This window comes from Passer montanus, unplaced genomic scaffold (genome assembly GCF_014805655.1).
Source record: "Passer montanus isolate IOZ18808 unplaced genomic scaffold, ASM1480565v1 scaffold24, whole genome shotgun sequence".
NCBI lineage: Eukaryota > Metazoa > Chordata > Aves > Passeriformes > Passeridae > Passer > Passer montanus.
Genome location: NW_024367037.1, coordinates 11,603,427 through 11,625,970, shown reverse-complemented (window position 1 = coordinate 11,625,970; position 22,544 = coordinate 11,603,427). Strand labels below are relative to the sequence as shown.

At 35.6% G+C, this 22,544-nt stretch overlaps 1 protein-coding gene across 2 annotated transcripts in view; it reads left to right on the top strand.

Annotated features, from left to right (window-relative positions):
• LOC120503046 (cadherin-7) overlaps positions 1-22,544 on the top strand; it is an 86,899-nt gene that overhangs the window by 31,182 nt on the left and 33,173 nt on the right. For both annotated transcript variants that reach the window (XM_039711177.1, XM_039711176.1), the window contains 2 exons: positions 12,645-12,939; positions 20,393-20,512. In XM_039711177.1, the coding sequence (XP_039567111.1) occupies positions 12,645-12,939; positions 20,393-20,512 (415 nt within the window). The remainder of the gene's footprint in view (positions 1-12,644; positions 12,940-20,392; positions 20,513-22,544) is intronic.

Here is a 22,544-nt window from a genome sequence, read left to right as displayed (position 1 = left end):
GTTAAATTTCCCTAGGTTTTGAAGTGAATTTTGAACAATGGGCTGTGAATTACAAGCCAATATATATATGGGTGGATGGACAGACTTGAGAAATATTTTTGGGTGAAATTCAATATGATAAGCTACCTTCAGTGAAATACATAATAGTAGGGGAAAGACAATAAAAATTGTCCTATAGTCTGCTGAAAAAAAGAGCATGTTATTTGTCATTCAGTGTTTTATCTTTACTGTTACATTTACTGCAGAGCTAGAAATGGGTCACAGTAGTTAATGGAAAGCATTCACAGAAATATTAGGGTGTTTATCAAGCCAGACTCTAAAAGAGATTCTAAATGAAGTGTAAACACACTAGCAACAGTAACCTGTGTTTTATGATAACAAATTAACCAAGGGATTATTTTGCTCTTTTTTACCTGAACTCAGTTTACGACACAAGATAAGTGTCTACATGAAGGTATCTAACACTCTCCACTTTATCTGGCTATGCAGTGGTTTTTCATCTTACATTGTCATATTAGCAAGGAAACTCTAATGCTTTACTAAAGGCATTCCTGCCTTTTTCATATTAAATAATTCATTAATTTTAAAATGCTATAGTAAAATTTTGTGTTTAAATTCTCTGTTACTGATTTTTTTCCCTTGACACACTGTAATCTCTGGGCAGTTGTGACTTTCTCCACAACATGCCTTCCGAGGTACTAATTATATCTATGTGGGCATTGTGTCAAAATCCTAATTTTGCACTTTAAGAGTAGCCCCATTGGGAAGACCTATGGGATTAGTTTGTGAAAATGCTTTGGGAGATACCTGGGTGGTGTGAAATATTTTATAACATATAACCAATTTGTTCATATGGAGAACTGTCAATTTAAAGTTGACTATATAGCTTTCATGAAAGTCAGCATCAAGTATTTAATTTTTTTAAAACATGCAACATTTTATAAAGAAAGACAATAGGAATTTAGTTTTTTAAGAAGAAAACACAATAACAAGCACTGTTATCCTGACATTTGTACTGTCATTTTTGTTAAAAATTAAAATTAGTATTTAGACCAACATGTAAATTCTGTCTTGTTCTCACAGTTTTTTTTAAATATTAATTAACAAGTCCATAGTTGTTTTCAGGAAATTAAAGATTAGTGAGTTTGTGGAACCAGTTAACTACATTTTTTCTGTACTGCAAGTCTTTAATCATTAAAATGATCAGATCATAGTCTCTTATGTAGTCCAGTACTTTTTAAACTTCTCCAGACACTTAACCCTAGTTACTTACACTCCTTCAGTTAGGTGTTTTACCATTGTCTTCCAGTCTGTCAGGGTGTCAGCACTTCCCACTAACACATAAGGTAAGATTATGAGTTGATCTTTAGTAGCATTAAACTTTCAAAAGCAAATTAAATGTGAGGAATTGAAACAACACAAAACCAAAACGAAAACAAATGAAAAAAGCTCTACACCCTCTGGGTGTCTATTCCTTGGTACTAATGTTCTTTGGAAGCAGGTTCCTATGAGAAAAATCATTATCAATGAAGCAATGCTGCAAGCTATTTTGGATAGTTGAAGCAGAAAGAGGATAATGACTCTAAACTATAGATCAGTAGTTTGACGAAGAAGAGACAATATGAGAGTACAGTATAAGTACATATTTTATCTCAGAAAATACTTTAATTCCAAATGAATTTTTGTTTGTAAATTTGGTGTTACTGATATGGTAGTCAAACAAGAAGCGTGTATCATTATTTTTCCTGTGCAGTGCTGTTACAGATAATTCTATAGATTACAGAGTCAGAGATGAAAACATAGATCCCCTAATGTGCTCTCATTTTCCATGGTTGAAATCCTAGTCCCAAATTATTATGGCTGAGTAGAAAAAGCATTATGGGAGAAACAACTTTCTAATTACCTTGTTTGTATTCTAATGTCTTATTTCTGTTTTCAAGAGCAGATAAAAAAATAAAAGCATTAATTTTTCATTATTGAAGGTACATAAATTCTGCTACTGCTTTTCCTGTTTCATTTACCCTCTTTCCCTTCTTTCTGTACATGCATGAATTGTCTGGTCATAATAACTAACTAACTAACTAAAAAAAATAAATAAACTGTACTGAATTAATTAATAGAAGTATGTACAGTGGTATAAGAAGGGAATATTCATATTACTATAAATATATATATATTTGCAGCTATTTATGTGTTTCATTAAAGAAAAATACATGCTCAGGAATCAGTATTTCACTGTAGGTGTGTTAGTACTGCGCAAACAGAAATTATTTCATGTATAGTGAAGAAGTAATTTGAGAAGAATGAGTAAAGTTTCTTGAAGGTTCTGTTTCTGCAAGCTGCTACACATACATAAACTTTTCAAACTCATGGACATCTGCTAGCCCGGAGATATTCTTCTATGAAGTATGCTGGGAACTTTGGTATTTGTTTTCCATGCTACATTTTTAAAGCCTGAACACATTCATAGAAGCCATATGTGGGGAATGCAGGAAGGACGCATCCTTGAAACAAGTTTATTATACTGCTGAAATAGAGTGTAGTGACTTTAAGGGAATTTTGTCTTACAGCTTCAGTGATTCTTGGCAACAAAATAAATCAAACCACTGGACCAGCAAATCCATCACTTTAGTATATAACAGCAAGTTGCTTGGTGTACCATGAATAGATATGGATCATGTGGAAATAATATTGGCATGTGTGGAAGTGAACTTAGGCTCTTTCCTGGAGAAGAAGTGGGACCCAAAATAGAATGAATAGATATGGATCATGTGGAAATAATATTGGCATGTGTGGAAGTGAACTTAGGCCTGGAGAAGAAGTAGGACCCAAAATAGAGCTAGTAAGAGTAAACATTCAGGAATTTGTAAATAGAATTTCACTGCAGTGGGATGTTCACACGATGTAATTGTATTAGGCACTTTCATAAGGTTTGAGTAATTTGGTTTCTTTAAGCAAAAATTAAATCTGAGTTAAAAACAGCTGGTTTAAAAGTAAGTCAGATGGCAAATCCATTGTATGTTGGTTTGTCAATGACGCTGTTTTTTTACTGGGATGTTTAGAATGAGTACTCCTAGGAATAAATGCTCATAGACTGAGTGTAGTGTGGGGAAAAAAACAAACACCACCACCACCACAAAAAAAACCCCAAAAAAACAAAAAAAAACACCCCAAAACAAAACAAAAAAACCCTCAAAAACCAAAAAAAGAACAACCAAAACCAACTGAACCAAATAACCCACGCAATGCTGAATATTGAAAAGCTCCCTAAGGATTCCAATGTGCATGTTGTCTGCAAACAGTGTGGTCTGTTTCCATTCTAGGAAGCCAATTTCTGAAAAGTTTGGAGCCTGTGCATGAGGGGAAAGCAAGTCTCCTTTTTTTCCAGTTCTTGTTGTGAACATGTTATGTTATCTATAGGCTCTTGGTGGTGCTACAATACAGTATTGCTGTCCCCCCACCCCCAATAAATATTATGCAATTAGTACATGATGATGCACAGTATGCAGATGGTTTTTACCTCCCAAAGCTGCCAAACTGTCTTTTTATGAAAGTGAATGACAAACAGTCGTTTTGGGGAGTGACATGTCATGACGATGGCCCATTAAAACTCCTCAAGAATACTCAGCCAGCTACATATGCCCACTCAGCTCCATCCACAGCAGCAGCTGCTTCTGAGTTCCTCCTGTAGCTGCAGTAAACTTAATGGGCTGGCTGCACAATTCTCTGTCGCCACAGGGCATTTTGTGTTCTTATTAAAACTGGAGAGTGGAAAAGGCACAGATTTGTGGCTACAGCAGCTGCAGAGACTGGAAAATGACAGAAAAGGGAAGGGTACATGTGTGTGTATGTATGCACATGTGTACATGTACATACAGGCACTTAAATATATCTATTGATATACAATCTCTATGTATATAAAGAGCTACATTATATGTGGGTATACATGAGAAGAGAGAACACTACAGACACAGCTGAGTATTATTAAGAGAAAAAAGTATCACAGAAATGTGACATGGATGCTCGTATCACATCAAGTTTTCAGTATTTCCTATTAATTATTCAACTCACTAGCCTTTAGATGACAGTATCAGTTATTCCTAGGGGAACTATTCTTCTGAACTTTGTCTTCAACCTAGAAGCCTTGAGGGCTTACTTAGATGCTAACTGGAATATTATGAAGTGAGAGTTTTAGAATTTTAGTACTTCTACTTTGAATTTTGTTTGAATGGTAGCCATCAAGGAAATGAAGTTTCACTGTTCCCTTTCCTCTTTAACCCCCATTTTCCAAAGGTTGGCAAAATTAAATACTCACTTCACTTCATGTGGCTGAGGTGATAAGATTATTATCCTCCTGAAGCACTGATCCACTACTTAAAATTAAAAGGTCTTTAACTAAACTCTTCCACCAGTATCTCTGAAATTTTATTTTTGGCAACAATACAGAGGAAGGAGGGAATAGTAAAACCCAACTGCTTATTCCACATTTGCTGATAGAAGAACATAAGTAAATTAACACAAACGCTTACTATTTTAGTTTCTTAGGTAAAGAAACATGCATTCTGTAACAGAAAAGAAGGAGTTCAAAAACTGCATTAACAGCAGAAATAAGGATTGTTTGAGGGGTTTTTAAAGAAAAATACCTAGTCATTCAAAGTCAGCTGACAATTATGCTACTCTCCCAGCCCATTAATCATGTTTATTTTATCCTCTGGTTTCAGGACTTGAAAACCAATGGCAATTTAAATTTCAACTTCTTTTTTTTTTTATTTTTTTACCTTTTTTTTTTTTCCCCATACACTTGGAGCAGTGCTATTGCACATCCTTAGTAAAATGACAATTGACCAGATTTAGGTAATCATCTTTTTAAATTGCTGTTGCATTAAGCAGTGTATGAAAAGAAGATGCTGATAGTTATTACTCTGAAGTACTATTCTTGCACTTCAGATGTATCCATGTTCTCATTCACTTTGGCTTTGGTTTGTGAATATTTTTACCTTATATTTGTTTTTTGTTTTCTGGGGTTTTTTTTCCTGCCTGTCCTGTTAAACATTTGTATTTATTTTGCCTCATCCTCTGTTTTCTTCATAACGACTGAATACCTTAATTGTAGACAAAGCTTTATTCTCACTGGCTTTATATACTGTTGAATATGAAGGTCTTGAAGGTTCAAATTACACCAAATGTCATACATTTTGACTGCAGGAGGACTAATGAGGGCAATCTGTGGGATGAAAACTGATACTCCCAAAAGGATGTGCCTTGGTTTTACCTTGAATCTGAAGTGTGTTCATTTGATAGGTAATTTCTGATGACCTCATTGCATTTGTGGTGATCTTGGGCAGATATATATCTGCCTTGTGGTCAGTCATAGGACTCTAGTATTACCTGTGTCAAAACAAAATATGATTCAGAGGCAGTCTGAGTTCAGGCAGCCTGTAGGGTCAGTGCTGAATGTGAAAAGATATCTGAAATGTCCTGGACCTCAATTATCTCAGAAGTTCTTAGGTCTTTGGTCAGCTCTGAGCACTCCAGACACTGGTTTTGGATATTTTAAATCAAGTCAGGAGAGATGTCTTGTCTGGGCTGACCAGAGTTTTAGCAACCCTGTCACCAGCTTCTTGTGTTAAATAAATATAACATGGTTAAACTTTGGTCTGCAGCATGAGACCTTGTTGTATTCCCTCATGACTGTCTCTGCACTTGCCTGACAAAGAGCAAGTCTGAAGGCAACAAAACAGTGCATGAAATTGCCAGTACGTCAACATGGCAAATTGTGCCACAGTGACACCGTTGTCTGTGCTGGTTCCCTACTATGCTGACAGCATTGCTGAGACAAGGAAACTCTGGCAGCATTACAAGCATATTCCTTCTGTTCAAACTCTAATTAAACGTGTTGGAGTTTTGGGTATAGCCGTTTATATTGACTTGATCTCTTGTCCTCAGTATTATCTGTTATGCTGAAAGCACAGAATGTAAACCAGCATATTTCCTTCTCAGCCTAGGCCTATACTATAGTTTTACATAAATTAATAAAAGCAAAAGCAAACAAAAGCCCTCCAGGAACTCCTTTATCACTTTCTCAACATTTCTTGGAGAATAGACTTTTATAAGAAAATCATTACCTACTGAATAATACTTTCACTGGTGCCTGGGTATAAAGTCAATTATATGAATCACAGGCCTTTGCTGACATCAATAAAATGTTGAGGAATCTTTTTCTTTCCCTCATGACTTCTGTAATCAGACTGAAAGATAAATTTAAAAAGATGTCTTAGGCTGTTGATACTGAAATATGGTTTCAGTTTACAAGAATGATAGTTTCATGGCTCCCTCTGAAAACAATGATCCTATTAGTAACGAATGTGTTTGTGAAGCCCTTAGACAATGCAGAAACATGGTGTGTGTGCACATTAGATTTTACTGAAATGTTAACTACATTGTCTAGGTTGAATTTTAAATATTTGTTACTATTTGCATTGAAATTGTTCCAAAGCACCAGCAATGAATCCTTAGTTATCCTGATAGTTGAGAAATATAGCGTTACATTAAATTAAAAAAAAAAAAAAAGTAGATAAATCCCCTATAAACATCTAGTACTATATGAGTCATCACAAAATACATACTAACAATGATAATCTAAGGGGAAAGGGGATTTGAAAATTTTGTATGTGTAACCACAGTAAATATGGACTCCAAGAAAATCCAAGAACAGCAGTTTTAAGAACCTGGCTGTTGTGATGTCCAAAATTAATAGAAATGGAAAAATTGTGGTTTTGTTTCAAATCACCAGCTTTCTTTAACCGTTTAGAAATAACATGCTTAATCTTTATATACCCTTTTTAAGTCTTCCCAGAAAGGACAAAGGTAAGAAGATGGCATGAAATAAGTTTATTCTTCCCACAATCTATTCTCAGTTGTTTTGTGATAGTAAATTGTGGTTATAAAATGGACAAGAAGATTGCTTCTGGCTTGGAGTTCTTTTTTTTTATTTTTTTATTTTTTTTCCTTTTTCATGGTTGTTTTTGATTCTTAGTGCTTCCTTTCATTTTGTGAGGAGGTAGAAATAAAGCTTCAGTTGTGCCAGTTTCATATCACAAATAACAATGATGTTGCACAGGGCATGAGGAGGAGGCAGAGGAGGCAATTTTCATTCCTCTCCTCCCTTTCTAGTTAATTTCATAGAGAGAAAGGAAGGGATGCAGACAAGGCAAATCCTCCTTAAGAAAACTTTTCAGTTCTGCAAAGGAGAACATATTTCCTATGGTCTTAGAGAGGAATGCAGCTAGATTGTATTGAAGCATACCTTTCTCTCCATTGCCTCTGTCATTCTCCTAGTGTCAAAAAACCACCAGCTCCTCACTCATGTTCTCCCTTCGATTTTCTTCTTCACCAATAATCTATAGACTCTGTAATGAATCATTAACCATGCTGGTACAGAGAGAAACAAAAGCAAAGATAGATCTTTAGGGAAGAGAAATCAGAGAGGCATATGAACATTGCGCCTGGGTTAAAGGAGCCTGAACTGAAAATCAGAAAAAGAGCAAACCTCCCATTCAGACATACAAGAGATGAGTAGTGGCCAGATAAGCTGCTTTTAGTACTTTAAATGCTTTTAATAATGCAGTGCAGTATCTCTTCTTACTAAGAATAATAAGACTCCTTCTCTGTTGGAAATAGTGCTTTAGTACTTTAATGGCAAGTGATACAAAAGGAGATCACCTTTGATTGTACAGATGTTAACATAGGCAATGTCTAGAAATTGTTGAGTATTGGTAATCATCAGCCTGAAAGTCCACATAAACATAAATGCATAAGGGGAGACCCTGGACTAAGCTACTTGCGTGTAAGCCAAAAAAAAAAAAAAAGAAAAAAAAGAAAAAAAATGGGTTTATCAAAAGTTAAGGTAATAGCACCTTTGCTCTTTAGTGAAGCTGACTGCTTCCTTCTCTCACACATATCCAGCAAATATTTTCTAAAACTGAGAGCCTAAAGAGATTAAGTGCTTTTTTAGCTTGAGTTCAGAGTCAACAATAAATTATCTTCTAAAGAACAAGACAAAAGTTCACTTTTTATGTGCATTGTCCCTCTGCTTCAATAAGGCTTATGTGGCTTTTATTATTAGATCTGTTTGCTCTCTGCTAACTTTCCTAGCACATCAAAAGTTATCCTCCTGGTAAAAAAAAATATGTAATCTCTCTCTAGAGGATTGTTTCTTCCCTTTCCTGTTCTCATGTACTCTTGTATATGCATGGATCACCCAAATCCATAACTCTTAGAATCTTCATGTTAAATGTATGCAGTATGTAATGAAAAAGCTACAGGATCAGCGTACAAGAATTGGATCATGAAACTTATACTGAAAATAAGCCAAGTTGAAAGGCAAGGCAAACTGGAGAGTCACTGTCATAGATATTGTGTGGAGGTGGCAATGGATGAAATTAATTGGAAGCATACAATTGTCTCTATCATTCCTCTTTCTGAAAATGTGGTGTTTTATTTACAATATCTATGGTAAACTGATTCTGAAAGAGGAATTGTCTGGAATGACCCAGAATGGAACCAGATGAGGTTTACCCAGTAAATCTGTGAATCCTCCATGTCTCTTGAAACAAGAATTTGAAAGTGACTTTGTCTTGAGCCTCTCTGCTTCTGAAGTCATAGTCCCCATGTGCAGCTGCAGATTGAGCTGCAGTTCTGTCTCCTACAAGAATGGCCCTGTAGAAAGTGGGAGGTTTGAAAGACAAGCTAGCAGATGGCATGGCTATAGATGCTTTCTGGAACCTTCCTGTAAAGTACTACTGTGCTGAGAACTAATATCATTCTATATATTGTTGCCAAATTAATAACAAGAACTAATGAAAATCCCAGGTCTTATTACTTAATATATTTCTTCCATTAAAAAGGGACAAAGAATACTCCAAAACAACAACAAAAACAAACAAGAAAACCTGACAACAAAAAATATAAAAAGTATTTTCTAAAGCCAATATTATACAGAAAATTGTACTTCTCAATTCCTACAATGTAGGAATTAAATAGCTGGAACAACAGGTAGTTTGCAGTCATGTTTGGTAGTAGCAGAGCTGTGAATATGATACGGGACATTCAAATTAAAAAATTTTGTTCATAGTTGCAAAGCCTCAATGCCTCTGCATTAATGACTTTGAAGATCACTGTATGGAAGAATTACATTGTATGAAACTGGAATATAAGTGACATGAAAACTGCATCAAAATTCTCAATATTTTCAGCAAAGCACTTCTTTTTCTTTTTTTTCATTCTTCTCTTGCACTGTACTTTTAAGCTTTCTCAGATCTCCTCTAAAAAGCATATAAAAGTGTTGAAAAAAAAATCTCTTTAGAGTGCTTTACACTGAATTGATTGTTCCATAGTGCCAAAGATAAACTAAATCTTGAGCTATATCACCTTCCTGGGGTTAAGTAGGTAGAGAATGGTACATTATTAATCTGAGCATGGGCCAGCACAGTTTTTAAATACTTAGTAGAACAAAGTTTTAATAAAAGATGCAAAGAAGTCTGCAGTTCCAGAGCCTTAACCTTGGAATAACAAAGGTACTCACTAATCACTTTACTAATCCATGTGGTAGCAGTTTTCTTACCAAGGCATCGTTCCAAAAAGTGGCTTCTGCTCAGCATTTCACTCCAGGTCACCAGCCACTGTAGTGCAATCCATGAGGAGATTTATGGACCTCAAAGTGGAACTCCTTAAAGAACAATGTGTTGTTAATCAGTAAGCCACTGAGTGAGCAAATGGGAAATGCTGAAGCTACAGAATTTCTCCTTTCCCTGGGATGTGAAAGCCTTGCTCAGTGCATCTTCAAGGATTTACTGGCCTCTCCCCTGAAGGTCTTTTTTTAATTTTTTTTCAAAGCAGTGGTGATTAGTCATTTGGGATAGGGCTGGGTGCAGATACAAGGTAAAAGGTAGGCTGTGCAGCCCTGCAGTTTGAGACCATTGTAATGTGCTGATGGGCTCAGCTCCATACCCAGGGGACAGTGCTGTGCTGCTCTCAGCAGCTGAGATGTGGAAACTTTCCTTTCTCTGCTTGAAGAGATTTGCTTGTACATCTCTAACATTCCAAAAACTGCTCTGCTGATGAAATGCTGGGTATGCTGGTGTCCTCTGCTTTTCTCTCATCCAGCATCCATCCTAAAGTATGCCAGAAAAGGTGGAACAGCCTTTACAGGGAGAATGTGAGAGTCTCAGGCACCACAGAAAGACCAGCTATAATATGGGGTATGGAGAAAACAGTATCCCTTAAGAAAGACAGAGGCATGAAATCCTTGTATCCCATAACCTCAGTCCTTGTGTAATGTGATGTTCAGCATGTCAGTCTAGACTGTAGGATTCTGGCTGTGAAGGGAAACACACACAGTTCCTCTGTAGCACACAGGAGACATGCACCCTGAAGCAGGTATTAGAGAAAGAAAAGAGGAAGGAAAAAAAGGTCAAATAAAATTAAAGACAAGTTAGACAGATTCTTACTTGCACAGGCCAGTGCTCCTCTGTAGGGAAGATGGATACTTCTTCCACTCAAGTTTGAAAAAGCATTGAAAGCCCCAGCTGTCAGATGTGTGCATTGAACAGAGGTATGGTTTCTTCAATAAACCCCAGTCATTGGAACTGAGGAATACTCAGTGCTGTGGATCTCGAAAGAGCCTGAATGTGAGACACATTTTACCTGCCTGCTCACAGTGTCAGCATTGTTTATTCCTGAGTGTGCAGAGAAGTAGGGCTTTAATTGTTTGGGGAACTCCATCAAAGAAATCTTAGGCTTGTTTAGGTGTCTCTGGATTTAGGTAGCAGCAGAATAAGGATGAACCATATTTCAGAATAATGTAGCTAATCTGATTTAGATACCATAATTCAGTTTTTCTAATCCAGTCCAAAGCTCCAGATTCCATTTCTGTCTTAAAAGAGAGAAGTGCACTGTAATTGCATAAGTATGAGATATCTAAACAGTGTAAGTGAAATAATGTGTAAGAAATAGGCAGCTTTTTATCCAGCTGAAAAATTCAAAACTAAGCATGAATACTTCCCTGCTGAAATAGGAAAAGATTTTGCAGCTGTGCTAAGTCATACCCAAGATAACAATTTTCTGCATGTATTTGGGAAGCAAATACTGTCACAGTGATACTCCTAACAGAGAGAAAAAAATTAGGGATGGAAATTGTGATGATGATGATGATGACAGTGAACGCCGTACCTCCAAACTCAAGATAACATAGAATTAGGACGGCTACAAAGAATATATGAGATAGAAAAACCCAAGCATATTTAACACTGTCTTCAGGGCTTTACAAATTAATGCACTTTCAACAAGCAAGAAAATACTTTAAATTTTACTGATATTATTTTCACTTGTACAGTATTAAATATATCATATGTGTGTGTTACTATAATATGACATCCAGATCAATTACAGTCTTGATGCAAGTTTGAGAAGTATGTAAGAGGTGTTTGAGTCTGTGTTCTGTAACAGGAAGATGAAACTTGGTGAACATAAAAGAGCTAGAAAACCTTGGAATCTTGCTCAGTAAGTTAAAATACCTTGAGTGATGAGGAAAAAAATTTCTTTCTGTAAATCTATCTTGCATTTCTAATAGAAGATACGTTTTGGCCTACTGCAGTGTATTTCTTGTGTGCCTGCCACAACTAGTCTCAGGGGAACTGCACCTGGCCTTCAATGCTGTGTGCTTCCAAAAGTGCCAGGACACCTTGGTCTTTCTGAGTCCGCATTTTTCTGTAATTAGATAATGAAAAGGAAGATATAGAAGTGAAGAATTGAAGTTACAGGCCCATCAGATAGTAGTGAGCAGCTGATCAACCAGTACATTCTACTAGGATCATAGAATTTGCGGAGCTGGAAGGGACCCATTAAGATAATGAAGACCAACCCATGGCTTTGAACAAGAAACCACAAGAATCACACCAAGTGCCTGAGAGCATTGTCCAAATGCTTCTTGAACTCTGCCAGGCTTGGTGCTGTGACCACTTCCCTGGGGAGCCTGCTGCAGTGCCCAACCACCCTCTTGTTGAAAACTTTCCTGCTATCCAACCTAAACCTCCCCTGACTTAGCTTCATGAAATTCTCTTGAATTCTGTCACTGGTCACGAGAGTGAAGAGATCAATACCTTCCCTGCTGCTTTCCCTCATGAGGAACATTTAACACATTTTACTGGTCTCCACAGTAAACACTGAGAAAATACATAAATACACACAAGAGCAAACACACACTGACGTGAAGTTTATATTACCATTTGTTTGAAGTCTCATCCTTCAGAAGGATTTTAGGCTGAAGTGAGCAATGTGATTAAATTCTGATAGGAATAATGTCATGGTTATGATCATAGGTGTGCATGTGTTTGCCTATGTAAAAATCTGGCATGAGAGGAGTGATATTTTTTGCAGGAAAGAATGAAGTTTTTGTGCTTAAAGGAGCAGTTTTACAGATTCTAATGGTCACATACACGCTGTGTGTGATGAACATTGAGCTTATATTTCCAGGAACAATAAAATTTCATGTACTAGTGCTCAACACAGGAATTATTTTTTTTACATATCTCCATGCCACTGACTCTCTTGTAAGTTAATCTCATCTCTCATCAATTTTTCACCAGCTTCACTCTGATGTTGATAAAGGAGATGGTTCCATCAAATACATCTTGTCAGGCGAAGGGGCAAGTTCCATTTTCATTATTGATGAGAACACGGGGGATATTCATGCTACAAAAAGGCTGGATCGAGAAGAGCAGGCCTACTACACGCTCCGAGCACAAGCTCTAGATAGGCTGACTAATAAACCTGTGGAGCCAGAGTCTGAGTTCGTCATTAAGATTCAGGACATCAATGACAATGAGCCAAAATTTCTGGATGGTCCCTACACTGCTGGAGTTCCTGAGATGTCTCCTGTGGGTAAGTGCAAAATACACTGTCGGTGTTGTGGGAAATTTGTTCCTATTGCCTTTTTAAAAGTTTCATTATTTTTTACTGTTTCACAATAAGCTACTTAATTATCTATGAGGCACCTGCAACAGTTAGCTATTTCAAGACTAAACTGGAAATAACATGCTGCATTAAGTATTTACCCTTTCAAAAATGTTGTGAAACTCAAACAGCTATGCAAGGATTCAGCCATTTTATGGTGCATTTCTCATTCCAGGGCCCAGAGGCTTTGTTTTATAATCCCTATTAACAGTGATAAGTTTCACACCTATGTTATGGTACTCAAAGGTTATAATTTATAATTTCATTTAGATAGGGTCTGTTCATAACAAACTCTTCAAGTTCCTGCTGGTGAATAGCATAATCTTTTTTGTAAGTTTTGCACATTTTAATAATAGTTTAATGGATATTTTTTTCTTACACTGAAATCCCATTTTCTGGGGAATATAGGCAAGCAGCAGGAACTGGGGTACAACTTGAGATAGTTCGAAGTTCTACTGAAATCAGAGAAGAATGGGTCTTAGATGCCTCAGACCCTTTGTTGGAAGCTAAAAAATTCTGATTTTTCCTGAATTTGAATTAGGGAAGAATTTCAAAATCAAAATCACTATCTCTTCATTATAAGGTGACCAAATGCTCATTCATTGTCAGGTGCCACTGTTCCTTTGAAAGCTGACTCAGACCAGATAAAGGCTTGGCCCAGAGTTGTTTTGGTAAATGTTACTTTAAGATGAAGTTATAAATGCAAGCACAAAAAACCCCAACCAACCAACCAAAAACAAGAAGGAAAAAAACTAACAAAACAAAATATAAAAACTTATTTTACTACAAATGTGTATATGGGAAGGCCCACTTCAACCTGAGCGAGTTCTGTGGTTACTGAAATATTTTCTTTGCTTAACTGATTTTAAACCATATTAAAATGTGGTACTCTTAAAGTAAGGCTGAGCATAAAATTTTATATAGTTTCCTCAGTATGATCTCCTGTGTTTTTGAATGTTAAACAATGCATCTAAATTTGAGCTAGAGAGAAAAAGAATCTTCCCTACCTAAGTGCCCTGCAGCACTCAGTAGCAAACATTGCTTATATATTTGAAAATCAGCTTAGAAGTCAATAGAAAATAAGTAAAATATTGCTAATGAGTTTTCTATACATTTATTTTACTAAGCAGTGAACATAGACACTATTTCTCATTGATACTTGGCATTTGTTGTCACTCGGGCACTATGTGGATGGTTGAAGAGCTAATATTGGCTTGGAAGAAAGACACACCACAGCTTTTGCAGAGTTACAGGGAGGAGATGAAGTTCTGATATTTTGCTGGGAACTTTTTAATTCTGAATTTTGAAAAAATCTAGACAACAGATAATCTAAGACTGTAAAACCTAAATAATACACTTCAAAAATATGTTGTGCTAAAATACATCTGCTTTTTTTCTTAATTAAGTTACCCCTTTACTTTAGAATAAGATTATTTAAGTAAGATGTAGCATGCAAAAACTATTAGTTTTTTTTTCACTTTTGTCTTATGACCTGAAAAGAAATTATCTCCATATTTCACTTTTGCATTTATCACCTCTGTCTTTTCTTGCACTGGCATATTGATGTACAGAGAACTACTACAGATATATGAGGTTTACCTACATGTACAAACCCATGCTCTACTCCTACCTATGCTCCATTTGTTCCAAAACTATATTGGAAATCAATCTATGAGGAGTGCACTGTGTGCAGTGGAGAATACAAGGGCTATTTTTCAAAATGAGCTTCTTTGCATATTTTGTTGAATCTTTACATTATAAAGGAGTAAAAGATATTTTCTCCCACACGGACTATGCAACACCAAATGTATTTTTGATTCAGGTAAGTATTATGCAAAATGATTAACTGAGACTAGTGTTTTTGTGTTCACATTAAAATTTTGTGTTCACATTAAAATTTTAATTCACATTAAAATGTGAAATTTGTGTCAACTAAAGGTGGTTTCAGATTCATGAACTTCCTGAAACTGCACATTTTAAACATCTTCACAGTTAGTATCACACACCTAGCAAATACTGCACTGTTACACAGTTAAGGATTAACATTAAATTCCTTTGTCACACTCTGTCATACTTTGTCGCATTTTGTCTTACATAGTTACAGCAATTCATACTTTATTCACATAACATAATTTTTAATTAATCACCTAGAGCATCCATGAAATATTAAGGAGATACAAAGTATCTCTCTCCTATTTTGTTTAAAATTGTATCCATTACAAGGATTTTTAATTGGATATTAAAGGAAATGAAAGAGATCACAGGATTATAAACCCAAATTAACTATGAAACTAGGAAAACTATAACCTTTAACCTACAGACTGGTTATGCAAGTATAATGGTTCTGTATTTTGTTTGACAAATATTTTTGGACTTGATCTAAGGCTAATTGAAGTCAATCTCTTCTTTTATTTGAAATGACTTGAGGTCAGGTTTAAATTATATTTGGGTCAGGCCCAATTATATTGATTATCCTGAACTGAGTAAATATCTTGATGGCTTATAAATCTATTCATGGCAAAACCCCCAAAGATATGGCTTATCTGAAAAGCATAAGGATTTGTTTTTGTCCTATTTTTTAAAGTGTATCTGGTACTTAAAAAACTGAGCAGCATAATATTTGAAACAAAAGGATACTGGTCTGTTTGAGTTATAACCAGGGGAAGTAGGGAGAAGAATTCCACTTCCCAACATAGTTTTGGTTTGTTTAATCTTCTCTGCTCTCCAGCCATATCAACAGCCTTGCTTGTTACCCGGCACAGCAAATATCTCCCTTGCCATTTATTACCCCTGACTGAGATGGATAGAAATATCTGAATTATATAACAACGTAAAGAAAGCAAAAGCACTGTATCAGGCTTACATCTTTGATACAGTGTGTAGTGGGCTTTGAGAGTCTGCATGAAGTGTCTCTCTCCAAGCACAAGCCACCTCTGCTTGCCTTTGTCTGACCTTGCTGCTTAGCTGGGACCATTCTTGAGTTTTTTCCCCAAGTGAAGGCAACATAATGAGGCTGTGGCAGGGGAGGGAGGAGCTGAAGAGGGTTCTGACTCTCCCCATTCCCACTCCTGGAAGGGAAAGGCTGTGGAAGCCTTGTGGCATCAGCTGTGGGTGAGACCTGGTGGTGGAAGAATAGAAATACCAGCAGGTACTGAGCAGAACCAGTCTGGATTGTACATAAAGATCATGCAGGAATTCTGGATAACTTGATAGTAAAGGTATTTAATGTTTTTAGTAGGAGCTAATACCATGTAAAGATAAGATGCCATCATGGAATGGTTTTGTGTGTTAGACGTAGTACACATCGTTAATTGATATAAATTAATAATTTAATAACTGACTGCCTTAAAGTTCTATTTTTAATTTGTTAATGTGGCTAAAATTCATTTGATAAGAGTATGTGAAGTTTAAAAATTATGCATTTGTTAAATTATTTTAGTTTTAGAAACCAGTTTTATTTTGAATGATCTCACCAATATTAAAACAGAAATAATTTCTTATAAATATTAAAACAGAATCATTTCTTATAAAACGTTATTTCAAAATTTGCATAAAATACAATGCAAGTTACTAGCAAGCTTTCTAAAAAGCTCTGTAGAGGCTTCTAAAATCAAAATGGATCCCTTTGAAGGATCTCAATTTTCACCAAGCGGTTTAGCTTTTTCTTTTCCTATCATGGAAAAGTTTAATCTCTGTGGTGTGTCAGGAATATTGTTGAGCCTTGACTTGGCTAAATTTAAGTACAAATTGCATTCTAAATACAAGGTCCTCTCTGCAAATATCCTCCCATCCTTTTACCTTAATATTGGAGTTAATAGGTCAAATTCTGAGATTACTGTAATTTAGTAATCTCTATTAAATCTCATAGGTATTATGTTACAAATGATCTTAAAATTTCTGCAAAATAAAACCAGGAATCTGTACCAGTCACACATAATTAAGTCTGTAACAAACTACTAGCAAAAAAAAAAATAATGTGGAACATTTTGATAAGCAGCACAGATTTTTTCTCAGTCCTTGCTACAATTGCTGAAAAAGTTTATGTTGTTGTTACATGTAGAATTCCTTTTAATGAATTGATATCCAAGTTTTGTTAAAAAGACACAACTGTAGAGAAAAATAATTTTAGAGGAATCCACACTTAAATGACAAAGCTATTTTTAAAATAAATAACGCATGTTTCTTTTTTCAACCCATACAAAATACACAAACTGTAAGTAATATTTTAAGTTACGGTTGCAAAGCTGCAGTTTATATTAAGACACTAAATGAAAGTTTGGGGTAGGGTCACTGTCCTGTCTACACTTGCACTCCAGGGCTCTGAACAATGGCAACTAAACAAGATTTATTGGAACACTCATTTTGTTGGATGGAGTAAAGGTGTGGTATCATTTGTTGACTGTCCCTGTTGCCTGTAAATCCTAACCTTGGATGCAGACATGGCAGCTGACTGTCTCTGCTAGAGGGTAAGGCAAAACGTTCACGGATACAAGGATGACAATTTCAGTGCAGGAACACAAACTCTTCTAAGGTGATGTACTTGGAACTACAATGCAACTACCCATTTTTCCTCACACTTTTAGATTTATTTACTATCCATAAGTATCCACACAACTTTATGATTTGTGGTCTTTTTAAAAGGGAAGTAAGTAATTTAACCTCAATCCATTGCAGAAAGATTAGGACAGAAGTACATGGCAAGTATCCTACTCTGAAGGAATTCCAGTTCTTCAAAAGCAATCTGCTTCTTCTGGAAGAAATCTCTGGAAATCCTCAAATACAGATCTTTCTGTGCATTTTGTTTCCTTGGAACAGATTTCCTACACATAGGACTTTTCACATAATTAGAATACCTTCTGTTATCTTGCATATTCTTGAAAAAAATATTGTGCAGAAATCTCCCTCTGAGCAGGGGGTGTCAAAAGCTCTTTTTTGTGTGTGTGTGTGCAATTAATAAAGAAATAATGACAATATCATGAGTTTTAGATCTTTCTCCTAGTGATGTTTTGAAGAAGTTGATTATCACAGAAGGACTGTAAAAGTATAATTATTTTTTAGTTACTGATTACATTTAAATGGAATTATTGCAGAAAGATTTGATGTTAGAATTTCTGCTTAAAAAACACCCTTTTCTGAAGGATTCATATGTTTTAGGAGAGAGACAATCAAACTCAGATAACAACTTTATTCATCTCCTGAAATGTAGAGGGTTTGTTTGCTACATCAATAGATTTTTACAGCAAACAAGCATTTCTAAACTTGCAGCATTTTGAAAATGTCTTTGCTGAGATTGCAGAGCTTGTAATTTCTTTGATCTTGTATTGGTCTGGGGCCCTTGAAGGCAGCAAGAGCAGGGGAAAAGACATAACTGTGTGAGAGGTTTATAAGCACTTTTGCCAATATTTGCAGACATTGTAAGCTTCATTGGCAGGGCTTAGTGACTTTGTAAATGTGGTAAGCCTGGCTTTCACAAAGAACACAGGATGTCAAACAGTCATTAAGATACCCTTGTTCTCAAAAGCTGGATAGACTTTGGCAAGTTTAAAATAGGTCCCTGTATGAAATTACATTATAGAGCAATCTGTAAAATCAGTTTGACACATGTAATCAAAGCTCTTAGCTACTGGTGTACAGAAAATGGATGTATTTTAAATCATAAAACTGATACATGACTTGATGGATAAACTAGCAATTTTCTTTTTAAACTTCCCATCTACTTAATAGTTGCATGTGAAATTTCAGGTTGGGAAGAACCTCTTCCCTGTCCAAAAATATTAGGCCAGTCACAAGACAGAAAAAATACATTTAAATAGAATTGCAGCCATACTACTTTGTCATGGATACTTCAGGAACAGAGATCAGGAATGTGGGCTAACTAGGCCATAACCACAATAAATTTGTTTTACAAATGATCATTTCTGGTCAGAATTCTGTCAAGCAGGACCCATCCTTTGCAGTCTGTTCCATTTTATGGAGGGCCATACATAATCCTTTCTGCAAACTTTCAGCCTAGTCCCAGGCTCCATTTATGATGTTCTACTTAACTGAAAATAGAAAAGATGAGGAACATGGATGGGTGATGTCCTATATAAGATAAAAAGAACTTCAGAGCTTTCTCCCATTTCCTGAAAATTCCAGTAAAACTGACCAGTATACTATTTACTTTAACTTCACCCCGGACACTTGCTATTGCAGTTTGTTCTTAAAAAGTGATTTCAAGGCTTGCTGGTCTCATTTTCACATGTCAAAAACATGTCCTTTCAGAACATGAACATTGTGTTTAGCAAATGTTTTTCTCTAATTGTGTGTCTAAACAAAGTCTATGAAGCAATCTGATCCTCTCTTGAAGACCTTTACTGGGCATCTGCCAAAATACTACAATATTAATTTGCAATCTCACCTCCAAATGGGTCCCTGGGCTGTTCAATGGAAGTTGAACAGTTACAAACAATCTGCCAGTGAGAAAAAATAATCTTTTCTGTCTATCAAAGGGTGGTGACCATGGCCAAGGCCCTGGATCCCAAGTGTTATTTTATTCTGATCTCGGCATACACCATGACAGCTGCTGTCTAGAACAAAACAAATGGGAACTGACATGGGGAACATAATGAAGAGGAGCTGGATGCAGAATGAGGTCCTCACAAAACATAACATTCTTATTAGCCAGTTATAAATTTTTCTTTCTTATTCCTGTTCAAAAAGAGACATTTTTTGCTCGAGTAATCTTTATACAATAGATTACTGCAATTGATATTGCAGATATATTGAAGGAAAATAGTATTGCAGATTATTGAGGGAAATTACTGCTTTTTAAAGGAATTTTGAGACCACTTTCACCAGGTTTTCTCTGAGATGAGAAAAAAAAATCTTCAGCCATCTCTTTATGAAGCAGTAAATAATTTTATAGGCTAACAATAATTTTGTGTACATTTATCAAAATTTGCAACAACATATATATGTATATATGTTTGAATTTCTAATGAGTTATTACAATTTCAGCAAGCAGATGTCTCTTAAAAGGAAAACCACTAATACTGTATTTCATACTCAAACAGACTTCAGGCTTCACCATCATTACTGACATTTTGCTGACATATCCTCCACCAGGCAAAGGCAGAGATAGAGAGCAGGAGCTAATGAGTGAGACGGTTTGTACTGCTGTGAGTCAGTGCTTGTGACTGTTTGGGAAGATGGAATTCTGTAGTAGCTGATACTATCAAATAGAACCAGATACACTAAACAGAGTCAGCATGGAAATGATGAACAGTTGTGAAAAAGCCACCTCACCCTGTTCCAGATATATACTGGCACAGCATATAGAGTATGTGTAGTTCAGATTCTTCTATCTTTCATGTGCAACAGTCCTTCAAACATTTTACAGGTACCTCTGTGGTTCAAGTGACAGCCACGGATGCAGATGATCCCACTTATGGCAACAGTGCTCGAGTTGTTTACAGCATATTGCAAGGACAGCCTTACTTCTCTGTGGAGCCCAAAACAGGTAAATTTGCATAAACCCTTTGCAGTAATTCTGAGAAAAAGAGAAAAAATATGCATTAAGACTTGCTAGGAACTTAATATGACCTCTTTGTTAATTGAATACATTCAGGTTTTATTGATATTTTAATCTCTTATTGTTTAGAATAGATTAGTAAAGCCACATGTCTGAGCTATGTAATAAACAGACTTTGCAGGAATAGAATTTATTGTCTTTTTAATCTATGAGCTACTTGGTCTGCTGCCCATTTTCATCTCTCTTATCAATGAAAATTTCAAAATTCATTGAACATTTTTTTCAGATTTTAGAAATACCTAAATGTCACGTAGCCAGGTTCCATAAGAATAGATTTAAGGCTCAATTACTCTCTATTCTACTTTTCAAACTGAAGTTTTGTTGTGGAAAATGAATTCCTTCTTTAGTAATTTGAAGAAAACACTGTGATTCTTATGCTTATTGGATAATATTTTGCTGCCACTTTCAAAGCATATTGCTGGTGAAACTTTGTTTTTACAATTTTCTTGAAATTTTGTGAATATTTTAAAGCCACAACCAAATGCAACTTTTAATCCTCTGTTATTTTAATAAATATTGCCCATTCCACTGGATCATTTCATAATGCAGGAAAGCGGTTTTTGGTCTGCTCATTTCAGTTTAGAGCTTGAGCCTTCACTTACTCTTACAAGGAGAAGAGTTATAATCTTCATTTTGGATATAACCAAGCTGAGACAAAAGAGAAAAAATATCACCATTTTAATAATGAAAAATCTGTGATGCAAATCAGACCTGAGTCCCAATATTGTGACCAAAAAGTCACACTCTATTTAGCAACATCTACATTTTCAGAAATAACTAATATAATTATCTCCATATTGCAACAAATCCATGCTCAGCAGGGATATATAGCACTGTCCTTTTCCTCCCAATGAGTATGATTCATAGTGGTTTTCTCTCTATTTCTCTTTCTCCCTCTCCATGTGTGCTTATACACCATGTATGTTGTCATGATGACTGCAGGCAGCCCTTGAACAATAATGTGGTAGTTTCTGCTAAATAAAAATCTTGAAGAATTCAGACTGAAATGTTTGCACACATTTTCATCACTTTGATGTAATACTCAAATTTCCTGCGTGCATGACAGTTTGCATCCAAATGATTGGGTAACTTTGCCTGGTAATTTAACTATGACAGAAAAACAAGCGTGCCAAGAAAAGCAAGGTAGAAACAATAACATTATTAAATTGTATATTAATTGTATTTTTACACATCTTGTAAAATGGGTGAAATAGTACCAGGCAGTCTGTTGGTGAAATAAATGTTTCAACCCAAAGCTGATTAATGGCAAGTCCAACATTCATAAGGGAAAAAAGAAATAAAACTCTAAGCAAACATTCAACAAATAGCATATGAAAAGATATGTGTCCCAATGTGCCTCTTCTTTATTTAGTTTGTTTATATTTCTTTTATTGCTGACACTAAGTGCTGGAGGAGCAAACGGCTGCCTCTCTGGAAATCAGGGTTAGCAGCTGTATTATGTACTGGGCATGAAATATTCATAAAATCATCCTATTTTGAGAAGGCATATTTATTTTTTTGATGCATATCAACAGAGCTGAAAGAATGAAACACGGAATTTTCTTCTAGTTTTCATTTAATATCAATTAATTACAAATTAATCAATTATGCAGATCCTCAAATGGATATAACAAAAGCTATTTCACATATTTAAGTGTTTCATTACTAAATAAAAAAATCTCTTAATTATGCCAATGATTTAGAAATGGATATTGGTAAACCAAATGTAGGGCAAAATAAGATAATTTCATATATCCACAAAGTGTGGCATGTTATGGGTATTGGCAAGAGTTAATGTCTTGAATGGTCATCCATAAGATAGTGAAATGAATCTTGATCTTAGACTTTAAAAAATGAATGCAGAATATTCTGTTCTTCCTAGCTCTAAAAGAGTGGGAAATCAAATACAGAAGTTTATATCTTCCAGGGAAGGAAGTGTTACTCAAGACATTTTGAAGAC